Source organism: Lagopus leucura, unplaced genomic scaffold (genome assembly GCF_019238085.1).
Source record: "Lagopus leucura isolate 7727_CA_CO unplaced genomic scaffold, USGS_WTPT01 154-0_obj-0_obj, whole genome shotgun sequence".
Taxonomy (NCBI): Eukaryota; Metazoa; Chordata; class Aves; order Galliformes; family Phasianidae; genus Lagopus; species Lagopus leucura.
This window is the reverse complement of record NW_024965068.1, coordinates 22875-45923: the sequence shown is the minus strand read 5'-3', so window position 1 is coordinate 45923 and position 23049 is coordinate 22875. Positions and strand designations below refer to the sequence as shown.

Sequence of the window (23049 nt, the reverse complement as noted above, 5' to 3'; positions counted from 1 at the left end):
TGAGACAAAATGATTTTAGAAAAATCCATTTTTTTTAATCAGGGTTATATCTGCCACGCTTTCCAAACATTACTTAATCACCATCAGTAAATGGTTTTGAGTTTTTTGCAATCAGATTTGCTACCAAATAACCAACATTTGTAACAGTGTCCATTTGAGTTTTAATTTTGTTGACGTGGTAGGCATTTTTCAATTTGTCTATTTTGTCTTTACAAAGCATTCCATGATATGCACCAAATTTGGCTGCGTGTTTTTGCAGATAAAGTCTTTTCAAATGGTGATCTTTGAAAACTGACAGATTTTCCTTACAAGTTAAACATAGTGCTGTATTGTTTGTCTTGACAACAAGGTCCTCATCTTTCAATTTTTTCTTTTAGTAATTGATTGCTGCACTTGTTAATAGATCTGTCCATATTTCTACTTGAAAAATAACAGTACTCTAGATCATGTTGCAAACACAATCATGCAATCATGAGAACATCGTTCACCAATAAAAAGGTTTAACTTGGTTTAAAGTACAATCATACTCTTAACAGGTGGGAAGGACTACAGCTTACCTGCTCCACAGTGCAACAACATGATATGCACATGTATGTACATGAGGGAAGTCATCCTTCTGTTGGATTAAAATCAACTTTTAGAATGTGGAAAATTACTAATAATTCTGAGTATTATGAACAAACTTCCATGCAGAGTCTGTGTCTATTTGCAATAGTTGCAAATATCTGCTTCTTTCTGCTATTTAGCTAGAGAGAAGCTAGAATCTGGACTCAGTAACATTCGGTACGTATTTGTTCCTTTAATGGTAACAGATGTATGAGCAATAATCGATGTAGATAAAACACCGGGATGAAAGGGAAGAGGGCAAAGACCTCTTAGTACCTAGTGCACAGTAACTTATTCATATAAAAACTACATAAATCTGTCTTAATTCTTGCACTAAATTAAAAAAAAAAAATCTAGTACTAAATAAAATTTAAAAAAAAAACAACAAACAGCTGCTGTCTGTAAATGTGTGCTTTGATACAGATAGATGAAGCAAGTAATTCTGTTCGTAATAGCACATCTCGGAGAACTGATGATTTCTTCTTTTCCCCAGGAGTCACAGCTGAAAGCTCTGAAGGAGACTGTGAAGCTTTGCCTGTCCTTCGTTCTGCACAATCAGTCTCCTGCTAACCATCGAGTCCCTACAAAACCAGCAGAGAAGCTGACATCTATAGCTACAAAGGGCTCAAAACTTCAATTTCCAGTGACAAGCACCAAGGTATGGTTTCTCCCTCACTTTATTTTCAGGCATCTCTGAGAGTGTGCCCCATAACAGCATCAAACTGGAACTAAGCAGGGTTTTAAATTAATTGCAAGATTACAATGATTTTTGAAGATTCTCGGCCTCTTGCTGATGTCACTAAACTCATACAAAGTTGGGAAATGGGTTCTTATTTTGCTGAGAAACAGAATTCTCTGTGGCTTGCTAACTCGACCATGTCTGCTTGACAAACCTACAAGGGAGGATTAACGCCTAAAAATAAATGAGAATGCAAATAAATAAGATGGTTTACCTGCTGGACACTGATAATGTGTTTGTAGTAATACAACACTGAACAGTGAGTTCAGTGTTATGTTTCTCAAAGAAACCCACTACAAAAGCCAGTATAGAAGTCTAAAGCAGGTTGGAACATACATTCAGAATTTGCCAAAAGGGATGCTATAATGGGCATGGGAATATATATTTAGGAAACAGGAATGGCAACTTAGGAGAAAGTATGATTCAATAGATTAAAGCTTTTTTTTCCTACAGTTAAAATTTACAATGAGTGATGGATATCCTGATAGTTTCCACCAGGTTTGCATCCAGGGTTGCATTTTGCTCACCTGTTCAAGTGATTCAGTATGCTTAGACCAAGCCTAAGGAAGAAAATTTTACAGCAGTGAAAGGATGGGGAGAGAATTTCATCTCCTCCTTAAATTCTGAAAGTCTTTCGTGAAATATAAAAAGGAATGGCCAACTCGCAGCCAATTTGTAATTTTTATGTAGCAGATGTTGATATGCACTATTAGTACAGAGATTGAAGCCAAAAACCTGTGATTAAAACTGACATATAATTTCAGAACTTTGAATACAATCATAAAATTGAATCTCGTATTGCTACTCTTACCATAACGATTGTAGGTTCCTTAACTATTTAATACTGAGAAAGCTCCACTTCCAAAACCATTACCTCTGGAAACAATTCAGTGTATTAATTAATAACAGCCCATTAGAGTATGAGCTCACATTTAGAGTAAGATTACAAGTTCTATGTTCTGAAGGAGACTGGACTCTTAACTGAGTGACATACAAATTGAGTTTTACCCTGGGATTTCAGGAGCCCATTTTCCCTAGTGAACCTGGCCATGAATTATCTGTTTTCTTCCCATTGCCCTCCTCTTCAGGTTGCAAATGTTCACACCTCTGTCATGAGAACACTGGTTCTCTGAAAGATGGGACCTATCATATCACTGTGCCTGTGTTTGAGATTGATATGGGCTCAAGGACTTTGAAATCTCCTTGGTTTTATGAGTATTCCTGTAGCACAAAACAGGAATGCAATTTAGAGATGGGAACTGAATTTTTAATGCTTGTGTGAAAGGCAAAATGGTCTTCAGTCTTCTGCCATAATCAATTAGATTTTGTGTTTAATGCACCTGTTTATTAACTCTAGCAGTATTTCCTTGCTACAATCTGACTTCTTAGGCACTCTTGGGATACAGAGTAAGTTATACTGCCTCTTTAATAGGCAATTGCTCGCATTGCTATGCACATGGCATATGCCATGAAAATGTCAACAAAAATAACGATTTGCAGTCCTGCTCTTCCCCATATTGACACCTCATTGTTATAAGTCTGTGCATTATCTGTGATTATAAAACCACTGAAATCTGTTTCTGTGAAATAGGCTGTCAAGTCACTATAGGAAGTCCTAAATTATACTCTCTACATCTGAGCCATATTATAAAAGGTTTTTCATTTTTTTGTTTTTTTAAAGAATGACTGCCATTCTTGTGTATCTTCTTTTTGGCAATTTTTTTTGATCTTACAAACCAGCTCAATCTAACTACTGGTATATACTGTTCTTTCTCTATTACATTTGCACAGTCATTACAGTATAGCAGTCTTGTATTTAGATGAATATAAGTGTGTTCGACTACTTTAAATATTTTTTCTTACTTGAAAATAGAAACTTAAGCGTTTCGTCGTGTTTGATAAGCAGCAGTGAAAATTTCAGGAAAGAAATGATCATTTGTCTGGTAAAAGTCTTCTAAGATGTTCTCACCCAATTTAAAAATGTTCTTCTAAAATTGTTCAAATCATTTAAATCTACTGTATGCATCTGTATTGCTTTGATACACATTTATCTGTGGGATTGGGATACTTAATAAAACCAGTGAAAATAAGAAGGTTGTATTTTCATATTCATAGTTGACAATCACAATATCAGAGTGCTTGTCAAAGAACATATTTAAGAGTACAACGCAGAAAGATTAATTGGGAAAATATACCAAAATTCTTGTGAAGGTTCACTATAAATTGCTAAGGAGGTACTTTATTCTTTTAGGAGATTGGAATATAATTATTATAATTATACATAGTTTCAAAAATCAATGCATGAAAGTGAATAAATTAGTCTAAAAAATAAGCAAAAATAAGAAAAAAAAAAAACCAACAAAATTGTTGATTGGATGTGAGAAATTTAGAAATCTTAAGGGACATGTGAGATATGGAGGTGATCTGATCAACCAGCATGGCTTCCCAAAGGGCAGACTGTGCCTGATCAATCTGGTGACCTTCTGTGTTGGAGTGACAGCGCTGGTGGAAAAAGGAAGGACAACTGATGTCATCTACTTAGATTTCTGTAAGGCTTTTGATGTGGTCCTGCAGCACGTCCTTATCTTTACATTGGAGAAATCAGTATTTGAAGAGTGGACAATTCAGTGGATAAGGTATTGGTTGTATGTGGCCAGAGGGTTCTTGTCAATGGCTCTGTCTGGGCAGAGGCTGGTCACAAGTGGTGTGCCCCAGGGGTCTGTCCTGGAGAGCAGTAATCTTTACCATCTTTATTAATGACACGGAGATCAGGATCAAGTCTACTCCCAGCAGGTTTGCTGGTGACACCAAGCTGAATGGTTCAGTTGACATTGTTAATGGATGTTAATTGGTGGAAATGGTGATGTTTGCCAGGCTACTTGCTGCAAGAAACATGAGTTGGAATAATCTGTGAATTCTAGCACTGGTACTGACTTCCTATTGAGGCCTTGTCTATGCTAACTGTAGCTTGATATACCAAACAACTCAGAAGTAATAGAGTCATTAGATGGAACACTTTCTTACTCTGTTTGCTTTAATTCTCCTTTCTAGAAAGTGCTAACATTCTACTTAATAGATATAAGATACCGGTGCCCCAAATGTAAAACAAACAAACAAACAAAAATCCAGCTTCAATAATTTGAAATATTAATGGCAAAGCAAAATCAGACGTGAAACATAGAAACAGACTCCATTTGCAGTAGGAAGGTAGAATATACAGATAATGGGGAATACAGTAGAAAAGATACTGGAATAACAGCAACTGGTTTGCTCTAGGGAGTTTATGTTGTTTCACATATTCCCCAAATCAGTTCTTTCATTACAAATGCCCTGTGGTTTTTGTGTATTTCATGAACTGCAGTATTTTAAGAGTAGAAATAGCCAAGAATTTCAAGCTCTGAAGGAGAAAATAATACTGTCATCTCATCCTGCACATAGCTTAAACAAAAGACCACCTGCAAACATCACTTCTGTGGCCTCGTCTTGATAGACGAAACACATGCTGAATGACAACTATACTTCTGTAAAAATGGTAATACTGTAGGATATTATAATGATAATTGAGTATAAATTTGAAAAGAATTTATAATTACACCTATAAAGTTCTTCAAAATATACATAAACACGTCGGTAGAATAAATAAGACTTCAGAGTGCTTAAGATGTGCCTAGTCCATGTTTTTGAGGACTAAGCAGCTTATTTTTTGGTCATATTTTAAAATAGTGTTTGCATAGCATAGAAAACTAGTACAGTAGGTTCAAATTCATAAAAAATTAGCCAGCTGAGTGTGGTAATTTATCTTCTCATCTTTGTCTTGAAGTAGGTCAAGAAAAAAAGTAAATCAGAACAAAGTACATGAGGAAATTATGTCTATTTCCTAAAATTAGAGCTATTATCTATCAGATCATGTATCATAATATTCCAAGATAAATGAACGTTCTGGCCCTTGAACAAAACAGTTTTTTGTTTTTCTTTTTGTCTTTATAGGAAAGATTAAGATTCTAAAGTCTTTTCTAATGCATCTGATTTATTTTTACTCGGGGTGACCTCTACACAACACTTTGAAAACTTAACTTGGGACTTATTTTTCTTCAGGCAGTAAATTTCAAACTGATATTATGGCACTGTGTCAGGAAGAACTCCCAATTCTGTCAGTAATAACCCCACTCCAGAGACCAAATGACAGGTAAAAGGGCTCTGTTTGTTAAAAAAAAGAGGGTTTGCTGAATTTAAAAAGAAGTTACTGATAGAGATTGCATATTTGAGATATATGCTTTTTGCTTATATTTTGCTTTGCAATTTTCTGTTGATTTTGCTGAATACTTCCTTGATGTTACACAATCCACTCTCTGCCCCTTCCTGGAAGTTTGGCTCGTGATATTTCAAGCAGTCAAGTTTTTTCCTCTTGCCTTATTTTCTTTTATTTTAATTTTCTTCATTTCTAAATAATGAACTTTTGTTACATGTGTTTTTCACAGTTACATAGAGCTAAGTTTATTTCATGTTAAACTTCACTCCAAGATGATACAAACCAATGCAGCTATGGCAATGGATGCTCGGATCTCTTCAGAAAGTAACTGTTTCATGACTGTGGAGAAAAAATTAGGGGGACTTTCATAACTCTGCCAGAAGAAAGGGAAGTTGATCCTACGGATGAAAAATAACACATCTGTGGTCATCACTGAGTAAGAACATCAAGGACAGTGAGCAGGACTGGGGGCATTAGGGCTCTAGGAGGACTGCCATCTTTGTACCTTTCTGCTTTTCTACATATTGCATTGCTCCACCTTTGCTTCTGACATTTAATGAGGTATCACTGGCATGTGAAGTTACGGTTCATTGCATTAAGCACTGGGATTGGGAAACTAAGTAAAAAAGAAGGTAATTACTAAACCCAGACAGTGTAAAATGGTATTGGAAAAGGATACCCTCCACTATTTTAGAATTTAATTTCAGAGTGAGGGAGGAATGCTTATGTCCTTCTAAGGTTCTTATGGTAGAAATCTCAGGTACTAAGAGTATCTGTAAGCCCAACATAGTAAGAAATTTGTTTTGAAAAAGATAAAGGCAATGCAGTTTTAGAATTCCTAGTATGATCTATACCTTCAAGAAATGTTCTTTTTTTGTTTTGTTTTTTGTTTTTTGCTCTCTTTAGGCTCATAGATTTTGATTATCATTATAATTAACTGAATGCCATCTACAGTCTTGTATTATTTTTTTCTTTAATGATGATTTGTAAGAGTATGGCAACCCTTCCTCTCTTCCTCTGATATTTTATTTCCTAAATTTGTCTTGGATTGAGTATGATATTTGCTCTGAAAACTTCCACAGACCTTTTTCTAGAGTTCTTCAGTGACTGATTTTTAATAAAATTTTATTACATGCTCGAAAACATTTAATGCCAGAGATCATTAAATTGAAAGCTCAAATTCCTTGATTTTATTGCTTACTTTAAAGAAGTCTCCATTATTAGCATGTTCCCTTGATATTAAATTAGTTTTAGATTTGTTTGTTCTTTGTTTTTCACTAAGTACAATCAGTGGAAACCAGGGGGTGGGGAGAAGAGCACCTGGCATCTCTTTAGTTCATATCCCAAAATAATAACATTTTCATTTAGTAACGTCATTGTAATTAAAATCATTCATGTTTTTGTGACATTATCTTTATAATTGCCCACATTTCATAGATCAGTTTTTTCACCTCTCTTCATCTTGTCATGGGCTACAAGTAGCTGATGATAATTATTGATGTAGGTTTCCTGTGTACCGCATCAATTACTAATCTTCTGTTACAGAGCTTCACTTTATATGTATATGTAAAGTCCAGTGGCAAACGTTAGAGGTAGTTATTATTTTTCTTTTATTTGAGGAAAGATGTGATTTGGAAAATTTTAAAGATGCATCACTGATTCTTGAGAACTGAGTATTTGGGGTATACTGAATAATCTAGTAATTTGATTAAAACCATTGCACTGAACCATCAAGGAGAAAGAAAAATAAACAAAACAGAATAGACCTAAGGCATTCAAGTTCAATTTAGTTTTGAGTAATCTAAGAAATTACCTATTGACCTAAAGCTGACATTTCATTCCAGAATTTTTAAGCTATGCCTTCTTAATTTATTGTGCTATATATCTGAAATGCCATATATTTCATTTTGGTTAAGAGAGTAATATCCATTCATTCATGGAACAGCTCACATTCAATTAAAACAATTAAGCAAAAGTTTTTAGTATTAAGCCTAAGCTTGTTAATCTGAAAGTTAAGAGGATGGTGGTTAAAATGAATGTTTGAAGTGGTGACAAATGAGTTTTAATGTTGATATTGAATCTTTTTCATTACTATATATTATGAGAAAGTTCTTTAAAAGCAGTAGCCCTAGTTTCTGTTCATACACCTGTGGTCATGATGACAACTGCTTTGTCAGGGACCTTTTTTATGAGGATTGGCTTTAGAAGAAGAGCTCAAAGAAACAGAATTGGAAGAGAACAGTTTATTCTGGGGAAGCGTACTTCAGTCTGGTTTCTTGCTTTCTTTTAAATTATAAAGTCTTCTCTATGAACTCAGATCTGAATCTTAGCTTCTACTTCAGAAACGTTTCAGCTTTACTGAGTCCATCCTTCTGGGGTCTGTAACTCATCTGGCACTGACTTTTGTCTTCCTGAAAATGCAAGTGCCTGTGTTTGGAACTGTAACTTCAATATCTGCTTATGCTCATCTGAGGAGGCTGTAATTACGTAGAAAGCATACCCTGACACAATGTACTACTGCTGCTCTGAAATGTAAGAAGTGTTACACAGCGTTAATTGTCCCTCAGCTAATTGCTTTTTTCTTTTGTGGTGGGTGCAGAGAACCAAGACTGTTATGGAATCAACGCGTTCATTTTGTTGCTTCAGTTTAAGTACTATAAAGTCAAAAACCAAGCAACTAACAAAAAATCAAGTCTAAGATACTTATGTACATTACATTTTGTAAAGCTCTGAAGTTTTTTTTCCCTTCATGAATGGATAGCCTGTTTTAAAACACCAGAAATATTAGAAAATTGGGGGGAAAAAAAAACAGTTAAAGGAGTCTACTTTATTCTCAAAACCAAAAAGGAAATCAGTGCAAAGTTCCCACTGTCTATGGCTCTGGGGAACCACCAGCTGCATGTGAAGTCATGGTGAGACACAGAGATGGTGATTGGTGAGGAGATCCCTTTGTCCATGGTTTTCGGGAGCCTCCATCTTCCTGGACTGTGATTCATTAGGGACTGTGTCTGTCCTTCCTCATTCTTAGGTCACTGTCTCCATAGAACGGTTCTGGCTGAGAGGTGGAGGCCATAGTCTGATGATGTCTGCCTGGCTGCAGCAGTAAAAGACAGGAGAATTGATAACAGGAGCAGTTATTCCCTTTTACCAAGGACAGCTTCTGTCTCCTTGCTTGGGGCTCTCCTAGCCTCGTGCCAAGGCTTTCCATCCCATGTCAAGCTTCTCAGCAATCAGGAGTACATTATTTTAAAATGAAATTCAGAGGAGTTTTCAAACCTATGTATGAAGTCAGAGAGAGAAGATTTGTTTATGTATTTAATTCTACTCATGAACACAAACCTCTCTCTCTTAACCCTCCTTGAACTTTCCATACTACAAAATATTAGGTATCCCAGTTTGCCCAATACATGAGAAAACAGATGTTAAAATTTGATAATGATGAAGGAGATGACAAATTATAAGATCATAAGTATGTATGTGGCTGTTAATAAGTTTTTCTCCAATAATCCTGGTTATTTATATGACGATACAACAAACGTTCATGTCAAAATCTGTTCTCTATTCGAGTTCAAAAATGTACTTAAAAAAAAGATTTGAAGAATGCTTTTGTTAGGTAGTGTAAGGCTGTGAAATGTGGTGGAGTCATTAGTATAAAAGCCTATAAAATTATTGGAACGTTATCCGGGTGTTTCATAGCAAGCCTGTAGAATAGACAACATGTCACAGAACGATGGGATACAGAAAATAGATATATCTTTTACAATGTACACAGCCACCATTGCTCGGATTGCCTCCAATTACTTTGCTTGACATAGAGAAACAAAAAGGTAAAAGTTTATAATTGAAACAGAAGTGATTAATGACGTGGATGCCAGAAGTCTATTACAAAGTCCCTCAACAGTACAATAAGTCAAGGAAGCCTCGATGTGCTGTGTAAGAAACCCACTCGTATTTTTAGGCCAATGGTTTAGCAGCTCTACTGACTTCTCAGAATGAATTCCACATCACTTGCTGATGATAATGCTGGAATCTTGTGTTGCTTTTTACTGATAAGATACTCTTTTCAACGCTCTTGTTTTATAAATTCTTAAATACTCAGAATTTTTAGCTTGTTGTTCATACTAGTATAATTTAAGTTTATGAACAACTTAAAACGTGAATTTGCATAGCAAGTTTGGATATTCTTTAGCAAAGAAACAGATATGCTTGAATTTGTATGGTTATGAGAAAAGCTTCCTTTAAATTCTTTGCAAGACTTTGCAATTATGTTCTCTTTTGAAGAGTGAACAAACAGTAGGCTAACATAGCACTAGTAGTAAATGAGAAATTACATCAATACTCGATGCTGCAAGTAGCATTTTTCATTGAATAAAAATAACTGGGCACAGGTGTTTTTGTAATTGGGACTAATTTGGAAAATTTTACAGTGGTCAGTGACCCTCACAGTTGAACAGCAGTTTCTTTTTGTGGTGGTGTTGTGATGTGATGCTGTTTCAAGTGATGTCGGAATGCCATCTGTCCTCAAATTTCATAGTTGCTTATTGCAGATGTCCTCATATATTTAGCTGCAGAACTCAGTTCTGTTATCTGAAGGGAACTAAAATGCATTTTTTATTAAGAATTTTCCTTCTAAAGGAACTGCACAAGTTGTCAGCACCTAAAAGTATGTGGCAGAATTGCCCTACAGTACACAGAGTGTGGCTGAGGGTCCTCTATAGTTGAATATGACTACATTTTGGACTAATACAGGCTAGTTCTTTTATCTCTAAAGTTGTTTGGTTTTGTCTTTATTTATTATCTTGCCTGATAAATATATCAGGCAGCCAGAATGATCTTGTAGAGCAAATGTCAGAATGTACCTAGAATTAAATTCTACTGGGTTATTACTGGGCTTTATGTAGAACAAATGGAAGTGATAAAAGATTTCTAAGGCAGCAAGAGCTTTCAAAAAGTGTCATGCGATTGGCTCTGGACTTGAGGCTGCTCTTTGGCTGTGAGTAATGAAAGAGATGCCCACGTTCTGCTCTCAGTTTATTACACGTTAATACAAGCTCACAGAATATTGGCGACAATCCTAGACCTTCCAGCCTCTGCAAAGAGGAGAGTAGGAACTTCATTATTTTGTCTGCTGTACTTCTGAGTATTGGATGTTATACACATTTACACTGGAAACTTGCAAAGTCTTGTATAACTTGAGAACGTAGCATGTGGTTCACAGCAAAGAGGTTATCTGTTTAACATTTCTGTTTTCCTCTTAGCTGAATTATTCACAAACACCTACAAGTAATTTGTTCTTCCCTCTGTTATTAGTGTTAGGAGATATTCTAAGACATAGGGGCTGTTAAACTATAAAAATAAAAACAGCAGGAAATTGTTTTCTTGCCGTCCTTGTGCAAGTGAACATCTGTTCTGATAAATGCAGAGCACTTGGAAATATAAATTTGTTACCATTGAAAAAAAAAATCCATGTTTCGGAGAAATTGCAGTGACTCTAAAGATACTAGCAAGTGTAATAACAGTTTGTTTAATAATAACTGTTAGAAGAGAATGTAGGAAAGCATGCATACAAAAAAGAACAAACTCGTCTCTGCCTCTGACTCTACTGAATCTGTCACATTATTATGGTACTGAGAGATGTGAGCTAGTGGGCATGGTGGTAAAAGGTTAATGGTTGGACTCGATGGTCTTAGTGGTCTTTTCCAACCCTCTATGATTATGAAATGATCAGATTAATAATAATTAGTACTTAGACCAATGACATTTAGTCTCAGCCTTGTGTTCTCTCACACTGGAGTGCAGACGCATGGACAGACACACTGTTATATCTCAATGAATGCTTTACACAGCCTGAAATATGGTGGTGATGGGCTGGTGGGTGGACCAGATGATCTTAGTGGTCTTTTCCAATCTTAATAGTTCTGTTATATAATCTTGATTATATATACAGTATAAAAATGACTGCTTACATTTGTGGTGTATTGTACATCACTTAGATTTTTGTGGGATAACATTACTGATATAAATTTTAACCCGGATGGTCAGTGCTTTGGACTAGAGTCCAAAATTTTGCTATATATATGCGGTTGTCTTTGTGCTTAATTTTCCTGAATAGCCAAACAGCTGTTTCCAGTAGTTTCAGTGGTTTTCTTACAAGCATATGTATAATCACTGTATGACAGAGAGATGGTGATGTTTTGTCTTCATTTTGTCTTCAGTTTCTTGATGTATGTTATTTTTTGTGGATTTCACAAATTCAGTCTGAGGAATAGTATTTCTAACTTCTGTGTTCAGTTACATTAGATAATTTTAGCTTTTTTCACTGTTAAATCTCAATGGAAATGGCTTATTTTTTAATTTGTCCCCTGAAAACAAGCGACTTGGATATTTTTTTTCATGAGTCCTTGTTTGCAGTTAAATGTGGGTAAATGCATCTTTTCGACTATCTTATGAACTGAGGCACAGTGAATCATTACAGATAACTGCTTATTGATCCAGAGAAAATTGATTGCATCCATTTTAATGAGCCTTTTTGCTGTTGTTCCCCCCCCCCCCAGTGGTATAAATATAAATAAGAAAACGCATTTGTTACGAGTGAGGCAACTGAAGGTTCTACTAGAAAACATTTGGTTAAATTACGTGAAATATGCAATGCTCTCAAAACGAGCTGTAGTAGAAAAAGAGCTGCAGAATTCAGAGCACAGTAACACAATGGATAGATGTGGCATCTTTCTGTTAGCCCATAGCTTTGCATTTCAGAAATTGCTTTAAATAGGCATCTGCCACCAAATTAGATGCCCTAGAATAGCTCTCCAGCTATTTTTGAGGAAGCATGCTGCTCTCCCATTGCAGATATTTGAGCAGCAACTTAAACACTAGTCTGCTGTGCACAGGTAAAGGACTTCCATACCATTCTGAAAATGCAAGTATGTATTTTGTATATTAGCAGAGGAAGATAAATTATCATGATTTTATCTTTTGAGGGTCTTTCTTGTCTGTATTATAACCACTTCTGAGAGTTTGCTACACATGGTGCCCAGCTCCCCTGGGTGTTTTACTGTGTTTCTGAGAGCAGACCATCATCTTCCATCTCCCCAGAGTTCTAGGAGCACTGTACTGGCTCTGCCATAGGAAGGTTGCTCAATTTAGAGATTAATTACCCTACTTTGAGGTAGTTAGTAAATATGTATTTCTTCTCTTAAGGAGACTCACTTTGATTGGGGAAATTAATTAAGATGTAGTAGGAAATACCACAAATGATACTTGCAATCTCCACAACATCCTCCCTGGCTCTTAACAATAAATGAAGTCGTCTTTTTTTTCCCTTCTTCTAGAGTAGTTACTTTCCATGAGAGGAAGAATCTAGTGGCAGAGTCTCATAACGAAAAATGTAAAAATTGTAATGCCTGTATTATGACCAGCATACTATAATATTGAGATAGGCAGGTGCATGCATGAGGGAAAATTACACGCTCATAGTAATGTTTTGAAAAGGATGATTCATGGAATTAGATATTTGATATTTGATATCATAGATGTGATGATATTTGAAAGAATGTGTCCTCTTCTTCCAATGCATGTTCAGCCATATGAGCTTATCATGAACACTGGTCTCAGAGAAATTCCATTACGAACAACACAAATGCATGTGAAATGGGAAGAAAGAAAAATGTAATTTTTCAGTATCCATGTTAAAGATGTGTCAACAGCTCTCAGTTTTAATGGTAGTGAATTTTTTGTAGATCCTTTGTAAAAGTGTTTCTTCTTGTTGCTCAGTGTTCAGTGTTGGCATAACGAATACCAGAAAGAAAATATTTTCCACCTCAGAGTTGTTTGAGTATAATGCAAATTAAAACTAAAAATAAAGGGAATTTTGTTTGCTTAAGAAGTAGTACAGAGAAATTTAAACTTCTGTAGGATTTGCAGTCCTTTGAGATGAATGGCCCTGCATAAAAGTAACTGTAGCTGTGTATTAAATAGAAATAAGAAGTGAGCTATGTCTTTTCTTCCTACTGGTGAATAATACTGCCTGCCTTACAGAGTAAAGTTAGTTACCTCTCCTGAATATACACATATGCACAAACGTGCACATACAAATATATACATATATAATGGTTGTGTATGGTGACCACCATAGAAATACTCAGAGTGGTGTTATTAGAATTGGACTTCTCATGTATTTATTCTATTATGAAAAGTGTGAAGTTGGGATATGAGAAAGTGTGATACAGTGGTTTGCTTTGTACTCTCCACAGGCAGTCATGCATATTTATCTGTGATTCCTGTTGCTGAAAAGTTTAACATATTGCTCCCTTTAGAGCATCTCAAATTCATAGGACTAGGAGAGCAGGTAAAAAGTCTATTGTACAACGTAAAAAAGATAACAATAATAACTGTACTTCTGCAATTACATATGATACAGCCAAAATGGGGGAAGGGAAAGATGACAGGATCAACTCATTTTTCTTGAACAAAGGATGTGAAGTATCATGTGGCTGCTGGCCTGTGTGTGCAAGTGATGTGCCGACAAAGTCTGTGGTTTCCAGGAGCAGTCAAATAGAACTGATGCTGGGAAGGAGATATTTCTGGCTCTTGCACTATGTACCTTGCCCAGAAATCTCTGACATCTTCATCTGCTACGTTCAGAACTGCTCTACTTTTTCACAGTGCTACAAATCCTTGAGCAAGTTTGGATTTCCTGGGTGTGACAATAAATCATTCATATCCCATAAGAATAAGAAGTCTCCCAGAAGAGACAAACTCTTGAGTTTGCTGCAAAGCAAGAACAGCTCAGGTGCTGATTATTTCCTATTGGTGGTCCCTTTGAGGAGCCCTAGTTAGCAGCCCTTCTTGAAGCAGCTGAATGTCAGCACCCCCAGCCTGGGGGCATCACTCCATGCACCAGCCTGATGTCACCAAAACAGCCAGATGGGGCAGGCTAGCAAGTCTTTTCTGTGCATGATTTTGAGTTGGGCCAGTAAAAACTGTTTCTGGGTAAAATCCAGTGATTTCTTGACTTAAAGTCCAGGCTATGGATACGTTTATCATCGTGATTGTGAGAAGTAGATTGTGTTTTTGCAGTGGAAATTTCCAGTATTTCTGTATGTAGAGTAGGATAAGTTGTTTTCCACCAAGAAACCTGCTTAACAGAGTAAAATTGAGTCTGGGGTGTTTCGACCTAGGTAGAAATGGCACAGGTAAGGTAATTATATAGGGTAGGGAAGAGTCTGGTATGGGACAATGGGTGTGCTAATTTTGAAAATATTTTTATTGCCATAAAAAGTGCAGAATCAACCCAAAGACAATGGGTTGGTAGCAGACATTGTATGGAAATATAAGGTAGCAACAGTGTTGGAAGACTGTGAGCCTGAGACACCAATGAGAGCCGGGAGAGGCTTCGTACCCAGGGTATATAATGGGATGGATTTCAATGACTAGTTGTGCAATTTCTCCCTTGTCAGTAAGGAGTGTGCACCCATTATTGCAGTAGTAAATAAACTGCTCTTCACAGAGATCTTTGATCAGAAATTTTTATCTTGAGCGTGTTTCTCACATGGTGATGTCTGTCACTGGAGAAAAATTATCTTGATTCTCACACATGCAAATTATTTATTCATGTATTGTATCATGAATGTCTACTGAGCAAGAAACTGTTTTGTTTGCTTACATTCAAGATGCCTTACAATCCCTTCATTAGGTCTACAAGACTATTCTTAACTGGAGAACTTTAACATGGAAATTGAATGTCACTGGAAACCCTTAGTGTAGAAAAGAGCAATCTCATGGTCTCAGTGAAAGGAAATAAATTTGCTGGTTTGTGTGGGCAAATCATCTGGCAAGTAAGATCTGTCAGTGGAACTGTGGGAAAACATATCACCAAATAATGACTGGAGAGTGGTGCAGTGATGCTGAAAAACCATGTGGGAAGATGGATTGGATAACATTGTCACAGCACGCCAGTAGGAGCTAGATGAATTTTGAGGTTCCATCCAACCCAAGCCGTTCTACGATTGCAGCAGGAAAAAATTCAACTATGTATCAAAGTCAAAAGATTATGCAAGATGGAATGTTGTTGATCTAACTTTCTGATCTCTGTCAGTTCTTCCAGTACAGACTTTGAAAGAGAACTGAATGAACTAATGAGTTTGGATTGGTTTTTCAGTTATGAGTATTCTGAAATTTTGGCCACAATCCAGTGGGTTCCATCTGCAAGAATATGTGCTAAATGTATTGTAAAAATTCTATTTACTTCAAGTATCTGAAATTCAAAGTTTTTAGTCAGGCTTGTAAGGAAGATTCTGCAATTTAAAAACTACTTAAAAAACAATTTAAAAAGGGGGTTAATGATCCTTAAAAAAACTTTCAGTGTGAAATCCTGGGTTGAAAATCTTTGAGGGAGGGTCCAGAAAGCTTTAGGCAAACTGGGAAGGAGTTGAGAAACTTTCCAAAGCAGTTTGCTCCAGAGTGCTTGGCAGCAGTTCCATGAGCTTATCTGTCAATCTAGTAAATAGGCTTCATTCAGGCAAAGAATGGCATCTCCCTTTCTTGTTAGGAGAAAGTACTTTTGATAACAAAGCATCTTGTTTGCAGAACCAACTTCAAAGCCTCCCATATCATCAGCAAACAGACTTCAGAAAGGTAGATTATTATTTTTTTAATACTGACTTTTTTCTCTCACTTCATGTAAAAAGTCAACTGTAGTTTCAAAATGTTATAGATTAAAGGTACACGGATAAAACACAAGAATGCCCCTGTGCCATTCTGTCTGCAGTGAACTCAAATCTCGGGGAACCACCCTACGCCTGGCAAGACGTCCTCCCATCCTCCACCCTTGTCTGAAAGACAAGACTTTCTGTGACCTGTGCAAGAAGCTTTGTAGCATTTCAGTCTAGAGCATTAGATATTATGCTTTGCGTAACAATATGAAAAGCAATTGCAGCTGATGGTTGTGTAATAGCTGGAGTGATGTGATGCCTACAAAGTAGAAATCAGACCAAATGAAGCAGAGCTGTTGCAGTTCCCTGGTTTGGTGTCTTGAGCACTGCTGGCAGCTACAGAATCTAATCCTACTGGTTAAGGCAATTGCATGAAAATTGAAACGCTTTGAGAAACGTTACATTTTTTTTGTGAGAGGGGAAAAAAAAGAGGGTGCTTCTAGGATAAAGCATGACATCTCAGACATTTTGAGTATTAAAGAGGATGAGAGTGGGAAATTTTCTTGTATTCATTTTCCTAGAAAGAGTATTTGAAAACAAGACACTGGAGAAATGCTTCCTTGGTGGCAGACTCTTCTGCGTATCTCAGACTTACCCTGGTTGTGAAGAAATGAGTACAACATGCTGAGAAATCTGGGAATCAGGGTATATAACGGGAGACCTTTATTTTGCTATTAATAAGAGCTCAAGCTGACTGCTTTTCCTGGCCGCCTATGTAGATTTACTGCTGCAGGTAGTCAGGAAATCACACTGATGAATCTTCTACAGGTATTGTGAATCATTCCATGTACAGTGGTTGGCACACAGGTGTATACCTGTGTCATTCAACAAGAAGAAATTTAAGTTTGTAGAACTGTATTACCATGATTGCAATCCAAACAGGCCAATCACTCAGTAAGGATAAAAGACCAATTGTGAAATGATATTCATTATTTCAGAGAACACTTTATTTACACTTCTGATCCCTCTCCCCAAAATGTTGGTGCTAGAGAAAAAGTAGTTTAACTTGCATTGCATTATGAAGTTTTGATCTTCATACAAGACAATATACCACCAAATCACTTTTGTGTGGTCAGTTTCAGATTGAAAGTCTTGATTATTTATGCAGAAGAAACCTTTTGTAGGGGAATGATTTAATGAAAACATGTATTAAAACATTCCTTTTTATAAAACATGCTGAAAATACAGCGTGTGAGGTAGTTTACAGTTTGTAATTCCTAATCATTGCTGTTCTCCTGATTTTATAGTTTGACTTTTAAGAAGTTTTATCTATAGGTTTAATTTTTTTTCTTTTTCTTTTATGTCCAGCAAAATACCTCAGCAGAGAAAGAAAGTCTTCACGTGACCTCAAGAAAGGAAGAAAATCAGAGCATCCAGGAGTGCGATTCTCAAGATGTAAGCTGAGCTCACCTAGAAATCAGGTTTTAATCTAGATTGTATGAAAACATTAAAACCCTAGGTAACTATGTGATTTACTTTTCCTAAACAAGCTGATGCATATATTTTATAAACCATTTTCTACCTTAAAGTGCTGAGGAGAAAATGCACCTCACAGTCAATACTTGCAGGTATATTCCCAGGTTCTATTACTCTGTAGGATTCATAGAGCTACTGTGGGAAGAAAAGCAGTGGAAAAAGATAAGTTGTGAACTGCTTCAAGAATGGGTTTGTTCATGCAGCAGCATGGTTAATGAGCTGCTGCAACAGAGCAAGATGCAGAACATTGTTTACGCAGTGATTCCACTAATGATCTAACACCACAGGTCACAGAAGCTTCATTTAGTACAAACAAAGCTTTCAGGAAGATGGTTAGTTAGCTGGTTAGCTTGAGAAATAAGAAGTGACCGTGTGATATTGGAAGTGGACAATCCTAACCACTGCCAGTCTGGGCAAGCTACAAGATTTCTTCTTCTTATAACACGTCTACCAGAGAGTTCTGCTTTTACTGAGTCACGTTTCCCATCCAGGCAACATGCTGGGACCTGGAGACAAGGACAAATTCTTATACACAAAAAAGTACTTTTTCTGTTTTCTCATTTAAAATACTTCTTATGCATATCATTTAAAACCATTTACTCAGTTGTGCTAAAAGCTAACAATTCATAAAGTGTTTCCTTCTTCTCTTGCCATCTCAGGTTTCTCGTTCTGTGTTCTTGTACGATTTTTCTGATAAATAAAAGTAACATTGCTTTTATTTACTGCTTTAATTTCCTGCAGTAAACAAACACTGCATGCTCATTAATCATTCAGTAGCAAAGGACACTGAGTATTGGACCAAAACTTATCCATGTTTCTAAGCAACCACAGAATTTGCCTTCATTTCTGTCTTCCAATTTCAATTGCAGAACTTTAATTCCATGTTCTCGCATTGCTTTTCCAGGAGGTACAGAGGGAGAAAAAAGAAATCATTATGATAACAGAATTTCAATGGTAGAAATCATGGTAAAATTCTTGAGGTGATTTCACTAATGCTGCTTCTTAAATGAGAACTATGCAGGTCAGAAGACGTTACATCAGTTTAATTTAGCCATCCTCTCAAAGTGTGTTGTGCATTAGAATAGGAGAAGAGTATGAAAAGCAGCAGAAGTGTCTTATGAACACAGATGTGCACACTTTACTTAGCTTAGAATCATGGAATTAGCGAGATTGGAAAAGAACTCTAAGATAAACTAGCCTGACCACCCACCTACCTGCAACACTGCCCACTGACTGTGTCCCTCAGAGCCACATCTCCATGATTCTGGAACACTTCCAGGGACAGTGACTCCTCCAGTAAAATGTAGACCTCACTTGCCTAATAACATCTTCTTTGCAGCAGAATGGCATTTTAATAGTTTATCTGGTTAATTGTCAGAGCTCAGTCGAGTTGGAGAGCGCTCTCATTTTCTTGTGGCATCAGAATGGATCTACTTTATTGTGTTCACATACATCTTATATACATCCACTTACAAGCAGTAAGCTCCTGTAGCAGTTAATTGGTCCTAACTTCTCCCAGACAACGGTGATAAAGGATGAAAGGTTTCTCAATTGTGACAAGATTAACAGCGCATACAAAAGAGCCTCCTGTTTATTATTTGACTCCCTCTGCTCCCTTTGCTTAATTCCAGTCTCCTAAGGCTTCGCAAGGGTAAGATCTATCAAGGAGTCTGTAAAGCTCTGTGGTGACTCGCTCAGTTACATCTTCCCCCACAGTTAATGATGTGGTTAATGTCCAAGTTAAAAACTTGGAAGAGTTGTATTATACTGAGAAAAAAAATATATAAGAAATCAAAATATCCGTATTCAGTGTAGGGAAAAAAATCACACGTCAGAGAAGTGTGTCATGCATATAGGAGAGAACTAAAATCTTGACCTGATGAATTTCAGCCTGAAGTGCAAGTTGTAGTGATAGGTTATATGAACATCTAGAATGTTGCACGTTTACCACTAATGAGCCTGCTGCATATGCAGTAAATTAAAAAGCAGATTATTGACAAGGTGTGGATTAATAACAATTCAGACATCAAATTAATTGCAGTATTAGATACGATTTGCATTGTATGAGAAAACACAGTGTGGTTTTTTCTGCTTTAAATATGTATTAATTTTTTTCAATCTAACATGGAAAGTTTTAGCTAATTTTAGCTAAGTTTGTCTTTTAAGCATTTCAGATTGTTTGAACCAATAATGCAAAATATTTGGAAGTAGGTAATGATTTACCCCTTCAGCAGAGGTGGGTGTATTTTCTTGGTTTCCTCTCCACTTGTGATAAGCGGTATGATTCCTTGAGTAACAAAAGTAACTCTTACTCCCTGCGTAGGTACAGTGGGATACCCTTGTAGTTACACAGTTCAGCAGTTTGCAGATGAAATTGCATATTTTGATAGCCAAGGGACACGTTGAATTTTAATTGGCTTTTTGAAAATTCTTTTTAAATGAAGATGCACACTTGGCTGATCCACCTTTATAATTTATACATGCAGCTGCAAACCTCCTCTGCTCTGCTGTATAGTTCTCAAGCTGAACTAAATACCATAACTCCTGAAATTCTGCATGTTTTACTGAGCAATCTGCAGATTTTATTACCAGAATTTCATATAAACATAGCTAATAAAATTGCAAACTAAACTAATCAGAATGGAACCATATTTCCAGGCATGTGCCCCACCTCAATTATCATGCCTTGTTAAATTTCTCTCTTCACTGTTGCAGATGGCTTTTTTCCTGTTGCATACACAAAATGTGTTGCTTAAGGCAACATTAAGAATGCATTTGTAGCTATGGCTGTTCAGAGTTCTCATTGTTGTGTATTAGAGCTGTTGAAATTAAGCGCTCAGACATTAGATACTTCCTAATGTCTTTCAATAAAAATGCAGTATGTGTAATGTAATGAGGAAAATATTTCTCTTAAAAATAAGTCCATAAATAATTTGGCAGACATCCTTGACAAATCAGTGGCAGGAACTAAATGGCAAGGCAAAGAATCCTTTCACACATAAAACATAGAGATTGCTGTGTACGAGTAATTTATGCGTGAGTGAAATTCTGATGTGTGTCGCTAATGGTGACTGCTTTTTATTAAAATAAGGTAATATTAAGGAAGGGAGAAAAGAGAAAACAGCTCTCAGTATGGTTCAGAGGTATGCACTGATGCTTTGCAGTATCAAGAAGGGAGCTACAAGAAAGAATGGGATGAACTCTATAGCAGTGATAAGACAAGGGGAACTGGTTTCAAATTAGACAGTGGGAAATTCAGGCTGGAAGTTTTTTACAGTAAGGGTGGTGAAGTACTGGCACAGGCTGCCCAGAGAGTGGTGGAAACTCTGTCCTGGAAGACATTCAGGGTCAGGCTGAAGGGGGCTCTGAGCACCTGATAGAGCTGTAGTTCACAGAATCACAGAATTGTAGGGGTTGGAAGGGACCTCCAGAGATCATCGAGTCCAACCCCCTGCCAAAGCAGGTTCCCTACAGTAGGTCGCACAGGTCGGCATCCAGGCAGGTCTGGAACATCTCCAGAGAAGGAGACTCCACCACCTCCCTGGGCAGCCTGTTCCAGTGCTCCGTCACCTCACTGTAAAGAAGTTCTTGCGCATGTTTGTGCGGAACTTCCTATGCTGCAGTTTCCAGCCGTTTCCCCTTGTCCTGTCTCCACTCACCACTGAAAAGAGTCCGGCCTCGCCATTCTGCCCCCCACACCTTAGATATTTATAGACCTGGATCAGGTCCCCTCTCAGTCTCCTTTTCTCAAGGCTGAACAGGCCCAGTTCACTCAGCCTTTCCTCACAGGGGAGATGCTCCAGGCCCTTCACCATCTTCGTGGCCCTCCGCTGGACTCTTTCCAAGAGATCCCTGTCTTTTTTGTACTGGGGAGCCCAGAACTGGACGCAGTGCTCCAGATGAGGCCTTACCAGGGCAGAATAGAGGGGGAGGATCACCTCCTTTGACCTGCTGGCCACGCTCTTTTTAATGCACCCCAGTAAGCCATTGGCCCTCTTGGCCACAAGGGCACACTGCTGGCTCATGGCCAACCTGTTGTCCACCAGGACACCCAGGTCCCTTTCCGCAGAGCTCCCCTCCAGCAGCTCATCCCCCAACCTGTACTGGTGCATGGAATTATTCCTCCCCAGATGCAAGACTCTACACTTGCTTTTGTTAAACCTCATCCGGTTTTTTTCTGCCCAGCTCTCCAGCCTGTCCAGGTCTTGCTGAATGGCAACACAGCCTTCAGGCGTGTCAGCCAATCCTCCCAACTTCGTATCATCGGCAAACTTGCTGAGGGTGGCCATTATCCCCTCATCAAGGTCATTGATGAAGATGTTGAACAAGACCGGACCCAGCACAGACCCCTGAGGAACACCGCTAGTTACAGGCCTCCAACCAGACTCTGCACCACCACCAACGACCCTCTGTGCTCTGCCAGTCAGCCAGTTCTCAACCCACCTCACTGTCCACTCATCTATCCCACACTTCCTCAGCTTTGTTATAGGGACGTCATGGGGGACAGTATCAAATGCCTTGCTGAAATCAAGGTAGACTACATCCACTGCTCTCCCCCCATCCACCCAGCCAGAGACAACATCATAGAAGGCTACCAGGTTGGTCAAGCACGACCTCCCCCCGGTGAACCCGTGCTGACTACTCCTGATAACCTCCTCTTCTTCCAGTTGTCTGGAGATGACATCCAGCACAAGCTGTTCCACCACCTTTCCAGGGACAGAGGTGAGGCTGACTGGCCTATAATTGCCTGGGTCTTCCTTCTTGCCTTTTTTGAAGACCGGGGTGACGCTGGCTATCTTCCAGTCTTCAGGCACCTTCCCCGTCTTCCAAGACTTCTCAAAGATGACAGAAAGCGGTTCAGCAATCACCTCTGCCAGCTCCTTCAGCACCCGTGGATGCATCCCATCGGGTCCCATGGATTTGTGAACATTGGTGTTGCCTAGGCGCTCCCGGACCACCTCTTCCCTGACAGAAGGGAGGTCTTCCATTCCCCAGATCCTCTCACTCACCTCCAGGGTCTCAGATTCCCGAGGGGGAGCTTTTTCACTGAAGACAGAAGCAAAGAAGGCATTCAGTATCTCCGCCTTCTCAGCATCCCCCGTTACCAGAACACCCCCGTCCCTTAGCAGGGGAGCCACATTCTCCCTAGTCTTCCTTTTACTGTTAACGTACTTGAAAAAACCTTTTTTATTATCCTTTATCCCCTTTGCCAGATTTAATTCCAGGCGGGCTTTAGCCTTCCTTGTCGCATCCCTGCAGACCCTGAC

The 23049-nt window shown here is 37.9% G+C and overlaps 1 protein-coding gene across 1 annotated transcript in view; it reads left to right on the top strand.

Annotated features, from left to right (window-relative positions):
• The window catches only part of LOC122191961 (leucine zipper protein 2-like), a gene marked incomplete at its 5' end in the record, with an annotated part of 52857 nt that overhangs the window by 13408 nt on the left and 16400 nt on the right, over positions 1-23049 (top strand). Inside the window, 2 exons of the mRNA XM_042892378.1 lie at positions 1100-1264; positions 17615-17701. Of these exons, the coding sequence (XP_042748312.1) occupies positions 1100-1264; positions 17615-17701 (252 nt within the window). The remainder of the gene's footprint in view (positions 1-1099; positions 1265-17614; positions 17702-23049) is intronic.